The sequence below is a fragment of the Musa acuminata genome, chromosome BXJ2-8 (genome assembly GCF_036884655.1).
Source record: "Musa acuminata AAA Group cultivar baxijiao chromosome BXJ2-8, Cavendish_Baxijiao_AAA, whole genome shotgun sequence".
In the NCBI taxonomy this organism is placed as follows: Eukaryota; Viridiplantae; Streptophyta; class Magnoliopsida; order Zingiberales; family Musaceae; genus Musa; species Musa acuminata.
The window spans coordinates 11063190-11084984 of record NC_088345.1 but is presented as its reverse complement, the minus strand read 5'-3'; the positions used below and the strand labels follow the sequence as shown (position 1 = coordinate 11084984).

Here is a 21795-nt window from a genome sequence, read left to right as displayed (position 1 = left end):
CTTTCCTCGTAACTCCACACATTCATCTTAGTATCTTCGTCTCAGCAACAAACTTTTTATTTATGTTGTTTTTCAACTGTCTAATACTCAAAATCCATAAAGCATTGTTAATCTCACAACTGTCTAATAAAATTTTCTTTTGAGTCATAAAAGTATCCGATAATTACACAAGACTCGTGATACCCGTCGTCATTTTAACCAAGGTACGTAATTTCGTACCGTACCGGAGTTTTGATGTTCGTTCGGTACAGTATGATACTGTATACCGAAAGGTATACCGCTCAGTATATATATATATATATATATATATATACACACACACTGTAGCACGGTCCGTCCGGTAGCGGGCGGTCCGCGTACCGGTAGCTTGTCGGACCGGTACGTACCGCCCGTACTAGGCGGTACGATTCGATATGGCAGACCTTGATTAAAACTAAGAATTACAATACCAAATGATACCGCTCGTATCGGGTGGTACCGTTGATCTAGGTCCGATACAGTGTTGTATCAGGTGGTAACGGTCGATTTCGACTGTCGTCGCCCACCACCGAGCGGTATCAATCTAGCTGCGACGAGGGAAGAAGAAGCATTGAGGGAGAAGAGGGAGAAGAAGGGGGAGAATCGGGAGAACCTCGACGCTTCCCGATCCGGCGCTACCCTCCCTTGACGATCCCGATCCAAGAGGTAACGGAGAGGCAACGACTCGACTTCTTCGCCCCGAGGGAGAAGAAGGCCGAAGGCGCTTGTGGCCTTCGGCACGTTCTTCGCCGAAGGCCGGAGACATCTACAGCCTTCGACGTCTTCACCAAACACCGCAGATGAGGAAAAGACCTCCTCGTCTGACGTGAAGAGAAGAAAAGGTGGCAACATCACCGAGGCAGTGGACGCCTCCTTTTTTTATTTTTTATATTATTTTTATATTTTTATATTATTTTTACATACATACATACATACATACATACATACATACATACATACATACATACATATATATATATACTTACCGAGTGATACACTGCAATACACACACACATATTATATATATATATATATATATATATATATATATATATATATATATATATATATATATATATATATATATATATACACACACACACATGTACCAAGCGATACGCCCTAGCGTACCACTCGGTGTGCTTGTACCGTATCGTATCAAGCAAAGCTCGAAAAGCTGGTACGATACGAACTTATGAACCTTGATTAAAACTAAATCCTATGTGAAATATTCATTAAATAATTTATAAAAATAATTTCTCCATCTTTTCTTAATTTTGCTATCACTAATAAGTGTTCTTTGATCTTCGTCTTTAACGCATATAATATTACCTAAATCATTACACTTTCTTTCTCTAGTTTTAGCAATTCGATATATATCTTTTTCACCATCTTTAATGGATTCATTTCCTGATATTTCAAAAAGTATATCAATTATTTGTTAGAGAGGGATCAATATTGATGTGATAGATTATACAATATTAAGCCTTCAATTGGCAGACTCATGTTATGCTTGGGAAAATGAATTGAGAATATAGTTAAGTTAGATGAATAAATTTTTAGTATTAAAAGTTTTAGGTATTGTGAATTAATTATTTAACAAGATGAAAGGATTGTAAAAAATATTATTCAAAAAGAGTAAAAATTGGATAAATAAAATGGAAAGGATCACCAAAAATTTTGTAATCACTAGATTTCTTTTGAATTAAAAGGTAGATCTTGCAAGCCTTTTGTCAAGCTAATAATACTATATGGATCTAAATACTAGGTGGTTAAAAAATAAAATATATAAAAATATATGTTTCACTCATTTATGAATGTTGAGATGGATACGTGTATTTAATAGGAATAAGTATAACTTTAATAGAGGATAAAATGAGGAATAATTGATTCATATGTCTGAATTTATGCTAAGGAGTCTTGTAAATGCTGCAATTAGAAGCAGTGAGACAATAAGTGTTTTTAGTATATGAAGAGCTAATGAGAGACCTTATAAGAAATTAAGGATATAATGAAAAAATCTAAATAAAAAATTAAATACCTTTAATTTCACCAAGGATATTACTTTATACATATTGTTGACTCTAAATAGTTGGGGCATTATAACATGATGTTATTGTTGATACTTGGAGAAATGGAATTATATCATAATTCACATTTCATAAACCCTCCCAATATAGTATATATAGAACATATGGTAAAATAAAAGGGCATACTGGCTCCCGCCAATGAAGGGTCTATGGAGGTACAATACTTCTATGTATGCAACCTTACCTCCCTAAGTCTAATAAGGTTGTTTCCGTGACTCGAACTCTAGTCTCTTAGGTCACAAAGTAGTTATACCATATATTATATATACAAAATAATGAAAAGAAAATTCTTTTATTATCTTCTAGACATAAAAAAATGAAATAGCTTATCTTAGTTCATCAACAAAATGCATATTAAATTTCAACGATTTATGTGCTAGTTCTTTTAAACCCATAGGCACATACCAACCTGTCAAGTCTGTATCTTGCTACAAGGCTAAAGCTATGTGGCACTAGATTAATTTTGATTCAAACTATCAAAATAAATGAAAATTTGGATCATGATTCTTTGAAAATCTCACATTAACAACCAAGCATAGCAATCACACCTTTGTCTTCTAATCTTGTTGTACCGATTTAATTATCATAATCATAAGGGTAAAATACGAAATTCGACCCAAATGAAGCAACTGGCTAAAAATAAAGAACAAACATATGCACAGAATATCAAGAGAGATGCTTCACCAACCTCTCCAAGACGACGACAAGCACCATAAATCCCACCAACTAACGTGGAGAAGATTGCATACCAAATCTGAGTATCCATGAAATAAACCTAGCAAAACATGTAAGATCAATAACAATTACAAGCCAAATGGTTATCATAACAATAAAGAAATGGTAAAGAAAAACATACAAGAATAATTGGAGCCCAAAGGGCAATTACAACACCAATATTGTTCTTTGCTGCAAAAGAAAAGGGCACAAACACAAATCATTTAGTCGAACCAGAGCACATATTCAATTCAGTTTGTGCTGTTACCTTGAGGAAAGAACTCATGCCACTGGAAAGTTCTTATTGGAATTCTCATGATATCTTTTGTCGGGCTAACAAGAGGCTTAATCTGTATATAAAAACAAAAAGAAATCCCTAAATAGTCTTACACCTTCAAAATGCAGAAACTCTAGAAGTTCCACCAATCTCTAAATATCATCTAACTTGGAACATAACAAGCAAAAGTCACCATTTTTAAATTTGCATTAGAGTTTCAAATCAAGTAGACGTGCTTACAATCTTTCTTATTGGATCATTCAGCAAACAATAAAAACATTAAAGTCTATCTCAAGAAGATTGACTTGATTTCAAAATTTTGTTTGTCACGCGTTGTAATAATTTAAAGTTTTGTTCATCAAAAGGATGTTCCCATTCTGTCTTCCAAAACATCCAACTTTTGCATAGCCAGTTTCTGTTAATCACTGTCAATCTTAATTCTTGTTCTGCACTTCTCTCTAAAGTCAGTGTCTTCTCCAAAATCTTTCCATATTTATACTAACAATTTTGTTGACTTTCTCCTTTTTCTAATCTTGAACAGCTTACTTGTCATTCTATGGCATGTTGAGGCAGCCATGAAATTTTAGAAATTTTTTACTCAACACTACTCCCTCTCTTACATTCTCATTTTTAATTTTTTATAAGTCAGCTAAAAGAAGCATCTTAGTGCAACAGGCTCCGCCAATAGAAGGTCTAGGGAAGGTTAATGTACATAGACAAATCACCTAAATAGGAGACTCCTACAACTTGAATCTTAGTAGCCAAGGTTGTTGAGGAGAAAGCTTAGCTTGGTACCAAGTTTCACCTTCTTTTAACTACTTGATAATATATAGTTTAGAATATCATATTTTGGCACATCCCAACCTTCATCGCAGTTCATAGCTAACCTATAAATTCTTCTCTCCTATAATCATCTCCAATTCATAGCTAACCTATTCATTTTTTCCCTTTTCCTCTTTTCATTATAGAAGAATAACATAACAACCTTTTTGACTTAACAAGTTAACATCCACTAGCATCTCAAGATTTGTCTCAAACAGCTAACCTACTCATCTTCCAGAACCACAATTAAATTAAATTTTCTTTTCCCTTTTATCTTTTAAATTTACAAAATTTTCCTCATAATTTCATTCTAATGAGAACTCAGGTTTTTCTTATATAATCTGAGCCCTTGTGCACAAACTAAAATGAAGCACTTATTAATTTGCTAAATTAATGCATTAAATCTCGCTTGTCAAACTCTCAAAAAGTCAACAAAGGAAAGGGACCAAGAAAATGATGAATTTTTCCTCCTTCAGAACAGCATCCACTTGTTAATTTGCTAAATTAATGCATTCAGTCTCGCTTGCCAAACTCTCAAAAAGTCAACAAAGGAAAGAGACCAAGAAAGCTATGAAGTTTTCCTCCGTCAGAACAGTATCCATCCAGTGCATTAAATTTAATAAAATACACTGCAAAAGCCTGTCTACAAATGCAAGCATTTATGAAGCAAGGGCGCTTCTAAATGGTCGATGTGCTCATAACTCTATGTCATATCCATCAACATGAATTAAATACTTTAAAACACACTAACTAGACATATTTATGTTAAATATGCCATACACACAAGATAGGTATATTGTTTAAAGCTTATCAGCATATCCAATAGGAACAACTTTAGCAAAATGCACAAATAGTAGGACTTTTACTGTTTTACATACAACATACATGAATATTTTCTATGTGCATAGTATTTTTGTAAATGATTGCTATTTATATGAATGTTGCTATGCTCATTATAGGTTATGGAAACAAGGACAATTGGTTTAATAAATTGTATGAAAAATACATGGATACATAAAAGTAAAACAAAACACAGAAACCACGGATTTAAATTGTTGTCTTAAGACCAATGTTATTTCAGTTTGTTTATATTTTTCTAAATAGTGTGCCATATCATTTTGAATCCATATCCCACACTTATGTCCATGCTTATACATAACTTACCTCATATCATACAAAGGATGTGCAAACTCTGGCAAGCTATAGAATTACATGCTATTACAGTATAAACTCTGGCAATAGTTTATGATCTGGAATTTCCAAAGTAATACAAATAAAAAGTGACAGACCATCAAAAAATAATAACAATGCAAAATTGTACCTCAATATAGTAACTAAACACCAGCTTTGTTAGTATGAGCAACACCCAGAATAATGTATACCTGGCAATGACACAAGTAAATGCTTCTCAATATAAACATGTCTAACCATTCATTGTTTGTGCAGCTTAAGATGGACAATGGTTGATCAAGATTTATCCAGTCTTACATAAAAAGTGAGAAAGGTCCTTCATGCATTCCCCTCCCAACAAAGAGACGAGGCTGCCATTTTGAATGAGAGGCACATAAGGGAAAAGAAGAATATAAGAAAAAGTTCAGAATCTTCTGATATCTCAAAGATTATAGTGACAAGTCAAAACATCTCATACCAAGTACCAACAATCAAAGTAATAACTAACTCAAGTACCTGAGACCACCACATCATCAGCATGATAATTTTGTAATTGGAACTTTCAAGATACCGTCTCAGTGATGGAAACAGAAACAACAAAGCTGTAAGCATATTTGGTGACAAGTATATGACAACTGCCAAATAGTATATTGACGGCTGACTTTGTCCATTACCAACCCAACCTTTCATAATCCTTCCAAGTCCAGTAGGACTTTCTAATGTGTAGGCATATGTCACCGGCAATATTATCACCCATGCAACAGCTGAAATTACCTTTAAGATATATCTCAGCTTAACTGGTAATGACATACTTTTTCTTGCCTTCCAACTAAGCATAATATCCAGGATAGCTGCAAAATAAATTACAGTATGTTACAAACAGGAAACCGTTTCTAGGAGATCAATTTAGCACAACATTCCTGCAGAAAAAGTAAACTGAAAGAACCGACAATCTCAGAATACATAAAATATGAAAAATATGAAAATGCAAAAACTAAAGAATTTAAGAATATTTTAAAGGACTTCTCTGCCAATTATACAAGCTGGATAGTATAATTAAAAAACAGCAAGTAACCTAAAGAGTCCAAGAGAAAGTAAATATAAAAACTAATAACAACAAAGAAAGTCCAGAGAAAATTTCAAAGGGGACAATTTAAACTAAATACTTAGCACTTATATGAGTCCTATTTGCCAGTATATTCCATTTAAAGGCCATATTGAAAATTATAATTTATGCTAACCATTTCCCATGACTCAACATATTTGAGTTTCTTGATTAAAATATCTACTTACTGGAACATTTGCCCAAGATTTGATAATCCAAGTCAAGTGCTGATCATCCCAGTCATGTAGACATGAACAGCAATATTATGGCAATCCAGTTAAACTAACCAGAAACACAAAAGAAGATGAGAAAGAAATCAGGGAAATAACTAGTTTTCACTATATCTTCTACAGATATAGAATTTGTTTATTGAAATAATACCAAAAAAGAGATTCTAAAAAATGAAAACCCTCCACAGTTATAATATCCTAACAAGAACAACCAAACTTGGATGTGTTGCATCAACATGTAGATCAAATCTTTTGGCTGAAACACCTAACCATCCTATACAATCTCAGCTTAAAATCATATACCTTCATGCTGAATCCCATACTACCAAATCACATGCAGCGAAAAATCTAATTTAAGAAAATGTATATCAATGATTGAAAATAGATTGAAACACAACCCTAACCACGGTATCTCATCAAGGAACCCTTACCAAACCTATTAAATCAATTACAAATTACCACACTTCAAAAAAATGCATGATATGGATGTTCAGTATTACAAAGTAGACTGAAATGCAGCCCAGACCACAGTTTTAAATCTCAGTCAAGTAGTACCAATATCAGCTCTTTGTTGCAGCAGAAGAGTTTAGATATCAACATGCACCATATCTAAAATCCAATTGAAATGGCTGATATCAGTACCGAACTGGTCAGATAAATTATATATTGCATTTTCGCCTTAATTATGTCCTTTAATATACTTTTAAGCAGGGTTTGCCATTTCGGGTACTGGACCGATCTCGAAGATTTGTCGAGTCAGTACATATCAGTCTATACTGGTGTACTGACACATAGTACACTTGAGCGTGACAACAGAGACTCGGGCAATCCACGTCTCGGTTGCTAGTCAGACCAGCCCATGCCATCCATACCGTACCAACTCGAATGGTACAGCAAACATTGCTTTTAAGTTTTAAGTAAGATCATTAATCTCGGTTATCAGACTCATATCAATCCTAGCTTGGACAAGTACAGACCGAAACCATACCAATGTACCATGTGTTGATACTTTAGTACATACTGAGTTTTGACCTTAAACAAGATTGAAAAATAAAAAGGTTATTATTTGGTACTATACACGCATATTACCTAGTTTACCCTAGTCCATATGCCAATTAGACTGTTGGGTAGATAAATATTGGTGGTACCGAACTAATATTACAAACCTTTATTATGAATGATATACCACAAAATTATACAACATCCAAAAGTATAAAAAATATTTTAAAAAATATTAACAACATAAGTTTGATTGCATGTCAATATGTCATAATTTAGGGGCCCGTGATGCCTCAAAGCATGCCTTTGTTCGGAGATCAAGATGACAATTCTGTTGTACAAATGATATTGCTCCCAAGGCATTTGGTATGATAGATGACAGACAATATGCAGATCAAATTAGTAACAGTCAAGGCACTATGCTCATTAAGTGGGCAACTGAATGCTATAGGCACTCTGGTACCTGCTGGAGATTCGTTGTGCAATCAATGAAATATGAAGCCATTATTAATTCAGCAAATAGGCACCAATTACCAAAATCATACTCCAGCCCACAAAATCCATGCTGCCAGTCAGCAGCGACGATAAGGAAATCATGTCAGACTCAATCTCAGGTAATCTCCCTCCCCCCCCCCCCCCCCCCCCCCCCACACTCTCTCTCTCTCTCTCTCTCTCTCTCTTTCTCATCTCCTCAAAGTCATCAATTGCCTTCCCCCTTTTCCTTTCATAAATTCTGGTCAATCTAGAGCCATGATCCTCATCCTAGGTGACACGAACAGAGGTTTGTTGCTTTTTCCCCCATTCACCTCTTTTTGTCAGGAAAACATAAGAATCAACACCCTTGAAAGTTTTCTTCATTGTTCTTATCAATCCCAACCTCACCAAAATGGAAATCATAGGGTAAGTCTTGTCATCCTCCTCGAATTATTGCTGGTCCTCCACAACCTATTCAAAATTGAATTTCACTGGATTTGATGGATCACTTGCCCTGTCAAGAAGTGGATTAACCTTGTCCATGGCTGTGCATAACTAGTCCATCAGAGTATCTGAATCATTATAAACAAATTGGAAAAATGGATCTTCCTCAATCTTCTTAAATTCTTTATCCTTGGATTAAAACAAATGTTATAGTACATATACACTAGCTCTATAAACATTGTGAATTTTTTAGTGTATCAAGAAGGTTGACTAGTTTTGCTTGCAACCGATATATGATATGGTTTTCAATAAAATGAGCACTGTAGTTTTCTTAAAATATGATAAGAATTTACCATAATATAGCCACCACCAAACTGCAAATTATGATTACAAGATGCATTTTACGTTGTACAATGTTATTAACATGAAGAAATTAAGTTTGATATTTTATGTTGCCAGCATTCATACTTAACCAATCCACCAAGTTCCATAAAATGGACAATGCTAAAAGATTTCACTTGCTTACCTAGAAGTCAGCAGACTTATAACCTAAGACCGAAGTTTGTTGTACCGCTTGAGTCAGTATGGTACGGACCGGTTCAATTAGCAACCAAGACACAGATTGTGAGTCTCTGTTGGCACACCCTAGTGTACCATGTCAGTACACTGGTACAGACCAGTGCATACTAACACGACAAATCTCCGAGATGGGTCCAGTACCTGAAATAGTGAACCCTGTCTAAGACATTCACCGGACTTGTATTTACCTAAGAATTAGAACAAAAAATGAAGGATAAATCTTTTAAAACACTCCCTAGCCAAAATTAGAGCAAAACATTTATTATAAAGTTGAACAGTTTTGGAAAAACATGACCATCAGGAAAGAGGCTATAAAATATACTTATTTCATTATGTTAGCAATTCAGAAAGCATATAGTGTTAAAAATTTGCATAATTGTCTACAATTCTACAAGCCCCTGTAGTTATCTACATCAGATGATAACGTACCAACAAGTTGCAACTTTACTGCTCAAGTCCAAACACATTTGAATGAATGGGGGGTATATATGCACATACATATTTCTGTGACTCTATACATATTTCACAGTCAAATACAATATGTGCACATGCATATCATATTATGTATGTGTGTTTGAGAGTTGGATCACGGAGAAAGCATATAGATAATTCTAAAGGACAACCTGATTAGAAACAAAAACAAGTGGTGGAATAGAAACAAAATCAACAAACTAGACATAAGATTTACTTGACCAAACCAGGAAGAGAAAGTATTATAAGAATACAACATGCACACTCTCGTCTTACCTTGTCCTAACTTCAGTATGGCAGCACTAATAAAGATGCTTAGCACCTTTTTAAATACTGCAGGATCGAAGATGTCACTTGGTGAGCCACCATTCCAGGCAAGAATTATCATGACCTTACCCCAAAGGGAAAATAAATGAATTCATGACCAGAAATAGCAATAAATAAATTAGAGAACTAGACAGAAACTACAAATGGTATATAGCTAAGATGTAACCTGTAAAGATAAGATAAAGAAGCTCCACATCCTATCGAAACTACGAAAAATATGCCAAAATGAACGGATCTCGACAAAATTAACTTTCCCAATCCATTGTTGTCCTTTAGCAAGCTTGGATTCCTGATATAAGATGGCATGGAGCATTAATAACTATATCATTAGTAGAAACAAAATGTGAAAGCATAGTCACCTATCCAACACAAGCTACATAACTTCAAGTTACAATTAATTATGTAGAAGTCAAGTATCACCATACCAAATATTCCATAGTAGAAACAGAAGAAACCACCAGAAGAAAACATTAGCAATATGAAAAAATGTTCAACAAAAACAACAATTGTCATTTCCGTGGTTTAATTCTAACCTTAATTTCAAAAATACACTGAAATATACACTACATGTGAAAAATACAATGCAAATTATGTCATGAATAATGGCCATTCAAACTACCATAATAAAGGTTAGAAGACACAGATAAAACATAAGAACCTTCTGTATGGGCTTTAACCTTTTGAAACCAGCAATGCCCTGGTACCTGGGAGTCAAAAAAACAGTTGCAGTCCCTAGTTGATTATCTGTTCTCCTTATATTTCTTGTTATCTTTGCTTTTCTCTGCACTTGTTTCATCAGCAGAATGAAATAGATTCAGAGCTTAATGAAATGAGCTTGCAGCTCAATGAACTATGTCCATAGCTTCGCTGCTTTTGCCTTAAAAGAAGCTTGCTCACCACAGTACACCATGGACAACTCTGTTGAACTTGCCAGAATAGTGTGCAATGAAAAGGACAAGGACACTTCAAAAGGCCTTCTCTTCCTTGTATAAACTTTTTGTTCGAATGGACCCATACCAGTCTGGGTCACTGGTACAGGTACAGGCATGCATTCTATGTTTTCCAACTATCTCTTCGTGTACATGGATAAATTCACAAAAGGCAGTATTTTTGTTGTTCCGACATATGTTTTCTTTGTTTTCCAACTATCACTTCTTACACCGCTGTGCATAATCAACTCACTTTGTCTAATTAAGGCATATATATATGTATGTATGTATGTATGTATGTATGTATGTATGTATGTACGTATATATATGTATGTATATATATGTATGTATATGTATGTATGTATATATGTATATATATATGTATATATATATATGTATATATATATATGTATATATATATATATATACACTTTAAATCTTGTAACAAAGCTTATACCTGATTATTCATGAATATAAAAATTATTTATTCCATTTTTTCGTATCCTATCTATCCATCTCATCATTCTCATCTCAACATGACTATTTGGATATATTTCCTAACCACCAGACGTTCCAACTCATCCTACATAATTAGCCTTACAATATCACTATAAAATTCCCTCTAATAATTTAATGGGACAGACCAAAAATTGAAATTTCGTACTATACCAGAGACTTGCTCGATACGGTATGGTACGATATTGTATACCGAGCGAGACAATTCGATATACCGATCGATATATATAAAAATAAAAATAAATAATCAACGGCCTCATCGCCCTTTTTGCCTCGATATATATAATTAACCTTCTCCCAACGCGAAAAAAAAGCCGAGGCGACATCACAGAAAAACGAGCCGACATCGCCTTGTTTATATATATATATATATATAAGTAAAAAAAATTTCTATGATGTCGCCTTTATATATACATATATATATATATATATATATATATATATATATATATATACACACATATATATATATATATTTATTAGTAAAAAAAAATCTGTTCATGACGTCTCCTCTTTTCTGCCCATGACGTCGCCTCTCTTCTCCCCACACCGAGAAAGTCGTCGACAAACGAGGAGGGAGAGTGCCACCGATCTCCAGGTTTTCCTCTCCTTCTCCCTTTTCTTTCTTCCCTCGCTTAATACCACCCTTCTCCCTTTCTTTCTTCTCCGTCGGTCACCATCCGGGGCAGAAACAGTCTCAATCAATGGTATCACCCGGTTGCGAGCGATCCGTGTACCAATCTGTTGACGGACCGGTACGTACCACCTAGTACGGACGGTATTATTCGAAATTAAAAGACCTTGGGACAGACAATTATCATACAAGATTCTCAATGCTCTTTAAACAAAATCTTGATCAGCATTCCCTTATTGCTGAATAATAAATCCAAAGAACAACAAGTGATTTACATCTATACTCTTCTCCATATACTCACTTTCGAGCATTTCACTCCAAAAAGTTAATTTAGACATAAATCTACCCGAACTCTCTTTAACTGAAACAATACCATCAAAATATAATGTTATACTATGGAAGTTTATGCTGAATGTAGCAAGTATATTTATTCATTAAAGAAGCAAAAACATGCCGATTCAAAGTGGATGCCTTCTGTATGCCTATATTTATAGAGAACTTGCAAGACACTTCTGGAGTCCTAAAATAAGTGGCAACAAAATCATACATATCTTCTATCACACTAATAATGACTACTAAATAGTAAATACCCCTTTATCTTTCACCAAACATTATAAATCTCTATGAAATCTAACATTAACGATTTTTCTAAATCCAAAAACCCAAGCGCAAGTCATTATTCTTCCTCTTCTCCAATAACAATCTTAATAAATAAGTAGCTTTTATTATTGATCTTCCAGACATCAAATCAAACTGAGTTTAGAAATACTAGTTCCAAATTTCAGTATTTGTTCAGTCACTCTCTATCCAGGATTCAAAATGTGGCTCATCTATAATTTGAGCAACATCATCTCTCTTATTCTTATAAATCAACACCAAAATACTTCTCAATTCATCGGCTGCTTTTTTTTCCTCAAAATTTATTAAACAAACTAGTTAACCAAATTGTCATTTAGATGTCCTGAACAACTCCAAACCAGAATATCATTAGGTCCTATGCAAAAAAAAAGTCACATAAACAAAATGCATATCAGCTAGATCAGGTCAGCAAAATCGAAATCTCTTATAAATAATCATAAAAATAAAGAAATGAATATAATAGTAAAAATATTAAAATTTTAATCAAAATTTACATATACAACATTTATTTTTTATCAAAATAACAGCTACCATCAATTTCATTTAGTATTATATTAAATCATCTATTTAATTATTAATGATTATAACTATAAGTAAACCTATTAGGTTATAAAATCAACATTTAGTCATTTAACAGTATAAGTAAACAATTTTATATTTTTAAAATTAAATAATAATCTCATTTAATTAACATTGGCATTTTTGCATTCTCTATTTTAAACATCTCTATTTTGTTTTGTGACATCCCATTGCTAACAAAATAAAAAGATAATAATCTGCTATATTATAAGCATATGATGCGATCATATACTAAATGTGATATATGAAAATTCTAGCTTACTTCATTTCTCTCATCACGTGAATTCTGTGGACTGCAAAAGAAATCAGCATCAGCCCGCATTGGCCAACCCAAGTGGAAACAATCAACAGACCTGAGGAAATAAAGTATAGATTAATGACATATGCCCAATATGTATTTTGGCAACCGATCATTATATGCTGTGCTTACCAAAAATATTCATTTAAATCATCATAGTTTCTCCATTGTGAATGTTTTGATCTTTCACTGTTGCTCTTTTTAGCTTCCTATACCAATGCAAGTGCACTAGAATCAAGATGCAGCATAATAACAACAATTAAGAAATTAGAAACAAGTAACCTGAGCACCTTTGCTATTATCTCATATATTGGAGTCACAATTTTTTTCAGAAAAGCTTCTTCATCACCCCCATAAGCAGGTCTTATGTTCTCACCAGTCATTGGACTCACATTCCCAGCTAGCATGCCATATAATTCAAATGCCATCTAGAAAATAAAGAAACAATAAGAATGATCATAAAGAACAATTTTAGCTAGAGACCAACCAACCATAAAGTTTTCAGAAATATAACAGGAGGTGCTAAAGCCACAAGAATATGTATAGACAATTAGAAAAATAAAGAATTAAAAAACAAGATCCATCTCATAAAGTTTTCAGTCAGAAAATTCATTCATTGCAGAACATTCCAATACCAATCAAATTTATTGGCTTTGATGTTTTAAATGGTTAGAAACGCAAAAATGTTATGTCTGTGAACTCTCCTTCTTACTCACAAATAAGGTTCGCAATACCGTATCGTACCGATGTTTCGACTTGGGCTCGGTACCGGTATGGTACAGTGTACCGAGCGGTACACCCAGGTGCACCGAGCACTGTAGCAGTCCTACAGTGCATTGCTACAGTGTATTGGTACACTGTAATGCTACTATAACAGTGTACTGCAACAGTAACTGACTATTGCAGTGCTCCTGTGCACTATACTGCTCTGTGCATTGTACTACTATACTACTATAGTACACTGCTACAGTCGGACCGGTAGCGAGTGGTCCGCATACCGTTAGCCTATCGGACCGGTACACAACGCCCGTACCGGGTGGTACGGTATGACAGACCTTGCTCACAAATATCCTAGATGGCATATTAATGGTACTTGTAATGTGCAAACCAAGGTTCGCAATACCGTACCGTACCGGAGTTTCGACCTGGGCTCGGTACCGGTACGGTACGGTATACCGCTCGGTACACCCAGGTGTACCGAGCGGTATATTCAAGAGTGCCGAGAACTGCTACAGTACTCGAAGAATTCGGTACTCAAGCATGGGCTTGTATGCGGACGATGGAATGTTCGCGGTCATCCCAAGGCGGTCGAAACTCGACGCCATGGAGCATTGAAACTTTCTCTTCGGTATGTGAAGGATACATCCATAAGAGGCTGAAGTGTGCGGCGAGTTCAGCATGTTGCTAGGCCTTGAGTGGTGTAGTGGGGACTGTATTGACGTGGAGTCACAATCTAGCAAGTGTGTTTGCAGGAGGTACAACAATGCGCAGTTTGTTCAGCAAATCGGAGTAGTCCAAGGGGATGGTGGTCTCCGAAACGAAGAGAGATGTTACTCCAACGGGATAGATATCCAAGAGGGATAAGTCTCGGTTCTCCAGAGGGAGAATCATGTGCACCAAACCACACATGTTGAGGAGAAGTACCTCAACAAACAACAACTCCACGAAGCTCAATGGACCGAGCAATCGGCGAGGAGTCATCGCATGATCTCGTTTGAGAGAATGCATTGGTGGATGCATTGCGAGATCAAGTGGAGGAGCGACCTAAGGCAACACAAATGAAGGCACACTTGGAGTCGATATGAAGATCGGACTCAAGAGAGGGCTGACCCGTAGAATGGTGGGCACGAGTGCCACCATCAACTCAATGCAAAAACGAGGAGCGGAGCAACTTGGGTGTAACTTGGTGAAGTACCCAAGCCGCATGAAGGGAGCCAGCATAGAAGATGGAACATGGAGCGGAGGTACAGTGCTTTCCTTGGACAGAGGTCAAGGACATGAGCTCTTACAGAGGCAAGAGCAGGATCATGTTGTTCCATGGATCCTTCATTCTGACGGAGCGAACTCATCTTGCATGGTGCCAAAGACGAAGGGCACTTCTGGGCACATGCACCTTACCTCGGAGAAGCATTTGACGGAGGAACTAAGGCGACTTAACTTGCGAAGGTGAAGTTGGGTTCAGAAGGCCTTGGCACGAGGCAATAGGATGCGGAGGCGGGTACTCTTGAAGAATATGCCACAGTGTTGCCAATCAAGTTGCCAAGCAGGAAGCGGTGCGCAGCGGAGATTGTGCTGGTAGGGGCAGAGGCCTAGGATCCAGACAATGATGCATTAATTGCAGTGAAGTCGGTGGACTTCGGGAGCTACTAGGCGACGGACTATCCTAGAGCGGTGCTTCATCTAGGTGTGACCCAAGAGTGGGTGGATGAAGGTTGATTGCTAGAGTAAACAAAATCGAAGGTGGAAGAGACCCAGCGATGTATGGGCAGAGGCCACACATGGAGGGATCACAATTCGAGTTCATCCCACAAGGATCAGAATGCAATAAAGATATCACCAGGAGGAGACATGGTGCAGCGGATCATGGTGGAACAGTTCGTGGCAATGCGATACACACGACATAGTCCCGTGAGGGACTAGATACGGAGGTATGATCGGGAGCTATTGGAAGCTCCACTTCGGTGAACAACACGACGACAAGAAAGGCTATGGATTCAAGGAGTGAAGGCTATGGTACCGCAAAGGCGAGTCTTCCGTGCGTGCATCGAATTTTGCTTCCGATGAAAGCCTTAGTCACCAGCATATGGGGGCTGTGTTCCACCAGGGGAAAAGTTCGAATGCAAGTACTAGTGAGTCCCATGGGAGGGACTTGATCATGCAGAGGTATAATCGAAGCAACTGGAGAGTTGAACTGCTCCAAAGCCCATATTCGCTTAAGGGAGCCCGGCAAGTCAGAGGACAAAGTCGAGTAAATGAACGTTGCTACCAAGGAAGCTAAGGATAACAGAATCGATGCAAACCCTACAACGTGATGGCAGAGGCCATGCATGGGAGTTGCAGTTTGTCTTTCCATCGACCAAAGGGAGCTGCTTGAAGAACACAGAGGTGTAATAGCAGGGGGTCGAAAGGGGCAAGGAAGCGATGATGAGTCCAGAGGGACTTAGCTACCCAAAATCAAGCATCAGTTAGAATGGAGGTGGACTCGGAGGAGTGCCACAGAGACATATCTACTGATCGTGAAGAAAAGGGATGTAGATGCGAGGCGACGGATAGTAGGGCTATGGACATAGCAGCGCCATGGTACCGCAGAGGCGGGACTTCCATGAAAGTCATTGATCCCTTGCTCTCATGGAGGGAGAGCGCTTGGTCGTGAAAGGGACTGAGGAGGTAAAGCATGTAGAGGCAAACTCCAAGTACCGAGACAAGGCTGAAGGGTAGAAGCCAAGGAACTTCGTAAGACCGATGTCAACGAGTTTCTCATCAAGATAGCCGAAAGTGAAGGACTTCGGATCATGTAAGAGTGCATGACCAAGGAACGAAGCAAGCAGTACGCGGTGTTGTACCTTTGCTACTCAGGGGAGTAGGCGGCAGGGTTAATGGAGAAGACGGTATAATCCCAGAGACGACCAAATCTATTAGAGAATTACTCTAAGTTGGGGTGAAAACTTCTTGCATTCCAAAAGTTCAATGGCATTGAGAAGGTGAATCACAGTAGCTAACTTAACGCAAGGAGTGCAAACACTTTAAGTGCTTTAGAAGTGTGAGCAAAGAGTAGGCGAAGGCCAGTACCCAGCTCGATGAATGGAGTCCAACCTCGAGGAGGCGGGCGAAGTCAAGTAACTTTTGCCTTCTCAACTCTTAAGAGAATGGACGAAACCGAGTACCCCAATTTTCTTATCTATCCAGCAAAGGAGCTCTGCACAGATTCAAAGACCCTTCAAAGATAATGGAAGACAATAGTTGTCAAATCCTCACCAACGGTGATCAGTGCTACTAAGAGTAGATTGTCCGCTTCATTTCCCAACGAAATGTCAATCAAAAGCGGAAGTGATGCGAACCTACTTGGAAGTGACAACTAAGTGTAAGAAGAGTCAATGGGCAAATTTTATGGAGGAATGACCCAAAAACTTCGAAAGTTTACGAGGTGATGCTCGTTAAAGCTCCAACAAGCATCCACCCAGTTCAAGCAACATGTGATATTTAAGAGACTGGCGTATAGTAAGGATGGTCTTTTCCTTCATCTGGAGGATCAACAGGAATCAACAAAGGATCAACATAACTCAGCCAACCCCACACTAGAGTCAAAGTCATTGGCGAGTTGAAGCAGCATGGTGGATCAAAGGTTCGACTACTCAAAAACAGCAGCGGAGAGCAGTTGGAAGCCAAGAGGCGCATTGCAGCGGGAGCAAAAGATTGAAGACTCGGCAAATGCGATGAGTTGCATTGTCGGCAAAGGCTTCGATGAGGACGTCGAAGGAATAAGTGGGGGAGAATGTCACGGACAAAGTTGTAAACAGGATGTTTGATGTAATACCTATGTATGTCCGTGTCTTTCTGTTTGTTCATGCTTTGCACAGCATGTAAAGGAACGATCGAAGGCTTAACAACTCCATTTTAGTTGGGTTTGGTGGCCTTCATAGGCTTATAAATAAATGTTGTGTCATGTGGACACTTGCGAGAGTTATTCGGTCTGTAATGGACCATTTTGACCCTTTGTTGTGCAACTGTTCAGATCTTGTAAAGTCTGTTTGTAATTTGCATTGTCTATGAAGTGTTTCCTGGAATGTTTGCTTGTGGATCCCAAGTTAGGCGTTTTCTCTAACCTGTTTTCTCTTTTGTGGGTCCTAAGGGACCATGGGAGGCTTCGGGGAGGCTGACCTTTGCGAACGGACACGCAAGGGTGCTGCACGACTTAGGCAAAACCAACTAAGTCCGTGACATGATGGTTCAGATATTTATTCAACAATTCGGCATTGCCTTCTCCACCATGACATTTTCCCTGATACATCATCTCCTCTACCATGTCAGCTCCACCACATCATTATCTCCACCACCAAAACATTTTTCTCCTGCACCTAAACAGTATCCTTTTCTCCTCTTTTCGCCACAACCAGAGACCAAAACTTCACCTAAGTTGGGCAAAACCCAGACTTACTGCTCAATTTTAAAGGTTAAAACTGAGGATATCAAGAGGTAAGCTTACTGCCCAATACACCTATCAATTTTTCCTTTTATACAGACAATTGTCTTTCTGTTTTGTTCCCCCCACGTTCCTCACTCTCTTTCAATCTTTATTGCTGTGCCTTGTCACCACTGCTTGCTGCCTTACCACTGCCACTTATTGCCTCATTGCAGCCTTTTCTTCACTACCACTGTTTCTTCCTCTGTCTTTGATACTCCACCTCCTGTCTTCGTCTCCTCCTCTTCCATCTCGCTTCTCTTCCTCAAACTCTGCCTCCGCTTCCTCCTACCACTCTGCTCCTCTCCTCCTCTTTCTCCTCCTATGGCCCTCCTTTCTCCCCTCTTTCTCTTAGTCTGTGCCAAAGAGTTCACTGCCATAACATTTATTGGCATGCTGCTATGTATTGGTCTAACTAGGGACCAGTACTGGTCCAATATCGATATCTGATACTTTGATCTGAACAATAATACATTTCTTTGCCTTTGAAAATATTATGGCAACAGAAATAATAGTATACGACCAATGAAAATGGATCATATATTGCAAAAAGGAATATCTTATAAGGGATTTAATAAAACAAGTCACAGTAAGAACCAAGGGCAATCCCATAGCAAACTTATCTATCTCAGGAACATTAATAGAATGAGGGACAGGGAAAAGGTATTATTACAAACAGAAACATGAAACTAGCAAAAGTTTGTGGCCTGATAACTCACATGATGATAGATATAGCAGAGACACTCGGGCATGAATCGCAAGTTTGCAGCTTCACCCCAGATAAGAAGGTAGAGGCCCATATATAGCAGCTTTCGTTGTTGCACTTCTTGTTGGATATTTGGTAGCCTGAACTTCAGGATGAGAGTAATTGCATAGTAGTAGTAAACATAAGCAAATTTCTTAACATTTTGCAGAACTATAGATGACAACAAAAGAAAAGGAACAATCAACACAATATATTTTGGTAGACAATTTCCAAACTCACCAAAGGCTGCTATTGCGGTCCAGGTATTTGCACCACTTCTTGTAATTCTTAAACAACCTTTTCATAACATGATCTAATGCATGGTCATCCAACTGAAAATGAAACACTTTTGTTATTGACCAGAGAAATATTAAAAGAAAGACCAACTTCACATCATTCTATAATTTGCACAAGACAAAGTGAACCTTTGGTTGTTGGTCAGAATTCGGGTTTTGGCGTATGTGGACATTCGCCAGTAACAAAACAAGATGCTCCCTTTGATTAGATACATTATCCTTCTGCATATATGACAACATAACTGACTGCAATGTTCAAACTAAACAATACCTGATAGCATACAATCAGCATGAAAATAAATGAGAAGAAACAATGGCTTCTCTACCTGAAAACCAAACATTAACTGTAGCCAGTCGAGAATATCTTCATCTACTTTCTTAGTGTGGCCCTTTGGCCATGGTAAGCCCCTGGTATTCCGAAGAGCTCTGACAGCAGCTTGAATCTGCAGAACAAACCTAAAGCAAAATTAGAGGATCCTTGGATTATTTCTTCAGATCAAAAGCAGATCCAACCAATTATAGGAGCAGAACCTCGGGATACAGCATAATTGCCTGACTTGCACTATCAGGATCAAGAGGGAGAATATTGTAAGGTCCAAGTGCCTTTTTCTTTTCCTCGACTTTATGGGCAGCTTCCAATATCTAAAAATAATCCAATCATTTGGTTTATTTAAAAAAGATTTAGCTATTGAAAATTTGGATTTTGGACTACAAAGCAGCGTGTGTAAAACAAACAGAAAAGAAATAGCAATCACCTCATGATCAACTTCAACAGATTGAGTAAGATTGACAGCTTTTAAGACCTCAAATAATATAGCAGCAGTTCGGTATGCTTTGAAAAGTTTAGCACTGATAAATCACAATAATCAGGAACTTTTGACAAGAAAAACACGCTAAACATCAGTCACACTTGCAATCTAGTCACCTCTCATTGAATGTTTAAAACTCACCGGTCAGCTTTATCAGCAGCATTTTGAAGCTCTTGAATATATCTTTTATAGTATTGTTGATAAAAGGTCTGCATTTGGCGTGCATCACTTTTTTGTAACCTTCCCTCTAAAGTGGGATCATTCTCCTACAAAAATTATTCGATAACAATAAACAGTAGACATAGATCCTAGATACCTCTTTTATCAAGCAACATCTTTTAACATAAAAAATGAAGAGAAAGAGAAGCAAAGTATGTTCAGTGGTGAAGCATAGAGTCATAGACATTTATCAAGCAACATCTTTTATCATCAAAAATGCATAGAAAGAGTGATTGCTCAGTTGTGAAGCAAACTATGTTCAGTGAAGTTAGTTAATGTCAAAAAAATTATTGGCAAAGCAATTTTGCGTTCATCCATACAAACACTTTGCAATAAGCAGCATTCTGAAAAATACATTTACTACAGGATAATACACCATACGAATCCTAAGAGTAAGTAAATATGTAGTGGCCCCATATGCTTTATACCCTTGATGTCTGAAATATATAAATATTTGGCAATTGTTTGAACCTACCAGTTGTCTACCATGTGTAGGACAAGAACCAATGTAAGTTTTCTAGGGCAGAATCAGAACTTCAACTGGTAAGAGAGAAGTAATAGAACCACTGAGATTTAGATTTAGATCTGAAATGCACTAGTGAGGTGAAGTGAGCCAGTCCAGATTAGAGGAGCCAGGATAAGCAAAAGAAAACTAAAGAGGAATGGCTAAAACTCAAAAGCAATAACAAGGAGCAGCATGGTACTTGGGCTACCTAGATTACAGCAGAGAATGTCTGTTGCTGTTCTGAACTCATGCAGAAGAATGAGCTGAAAGTGACAAAATTCTAGAGAAAATGCAATTATCAAAAGGAGGTGAATACCTATGCATCAAACCTGTAACTTAACAAAATGAGCAACCTGGTGGAAGGTCTGCCAAGGGAAAGACATGCAATCATATAGCTATGTTCAGTAAGGTTGTTTCATGACTCAAGATTTTGACACTGAAGTCAGAGTGAAGCAAACGTTACTTGGGCTACCACCTAGATTACAGCAAAGAATGTCTGTTGCTGTTCTGAACTCATGCAAAAGAATGAGCTGAAAGTGACAAAATTCTAGAGAAATTGCAATTATCAAAAGGAGGTGAATACCTATGCATCAAACCTGTAACTTAACAAAAAGAGTAACCTGGTGGAAGGTCTGTGAAGGGAAAGACATGCAATCATATAGCTATGTTCAGAAGGTTGTTTCATGACTCAAGATTTTGACACTGATGTCACAGTGAAGCAAACGTC

General features: G+C 37.2%; 1 protein-coding gene across 4 annotated transcripts in view; it reads right to left on the bottom strand.

Moving 5' to 3' along the window:
- Nucleotides 1–21795, bottom strand: part of LOC135583437 (callose synthase 3-like) — a 58662-nt gene that overhangs the window by 30841 nt on the left and 6026 nt on the right. For 2 of the 4 annotated variants that reach the window (XM_065120926.1, XM_065120924.1), the window contains exons 5-22: nucleotides 20486–20610; nucleotides 20291–20384; nucleotides 20067–20177; nucleotides 19862–19978; nucleotides 19665–19781; nucleotides 19480–19571; nucleotides 19214–19340; nucleotides 13606–13743; nucleotides 13448–13524; nucleotides 13280–13370; nucleotides 9887–10009; nucleotides 9670–9784; nucleotides 5608–5942; nucleotides 5410–5462; nucleotides 5243–5303; nucleotides 3091–3172; nucleotides 2965–3014; nucleotides 2797–2883 (exon numbers count right to left, since the gene is read on the bottom strand). In XM_065120926.1, coding sequence (XP_064976998.1) covers nucleotides 2797–2883; nucleotides 2965–3014; nucleotides 3091–3172; nucleotides 5243–5303; nucleotides 5410–5462; nucleotides 5608–5942; nucleotides 9670–9784; nucleotides 9887–10009; nucleotides 13280–13370; nucleotides 13448–13524; nucleotides 13606–13743; nucleotides 19214–19340; nucleotides 19480–19571; nucleotides 19665–19781; nucleotides 19862–19978; nucleotides 20067–20177; nucleotides 20291–20384; nucleotides 20486–20610 — 1995 coding nt within the window. Of the gene's footprint in view, nucleotides 1–2796; nucleotides 2884–2964; nucleotides 3015–3090; nucleotides 3173–5242; nucleotides 5304–5409; nucleotides 5463–5607; nucleotides 5943–9669; nucleotides 9785–9886; nucleotides 10010–13279; nucleotides 13371–13447; nucleotides 13525–13605; nucleotides 13744–19213; nucleotides 19346–19479; nucleotides 19572–19664; nucleotides 19782–19861; nucleotides 19979–20066; nucleotides 20178–20290; nucleotides 20385–20485; nucleotides 20611–21795 lie in introns of those variants that run through there. The other 2 variants (XM_065120925.1, XM_065120927.1) reach the window with 2 other exon arrangements.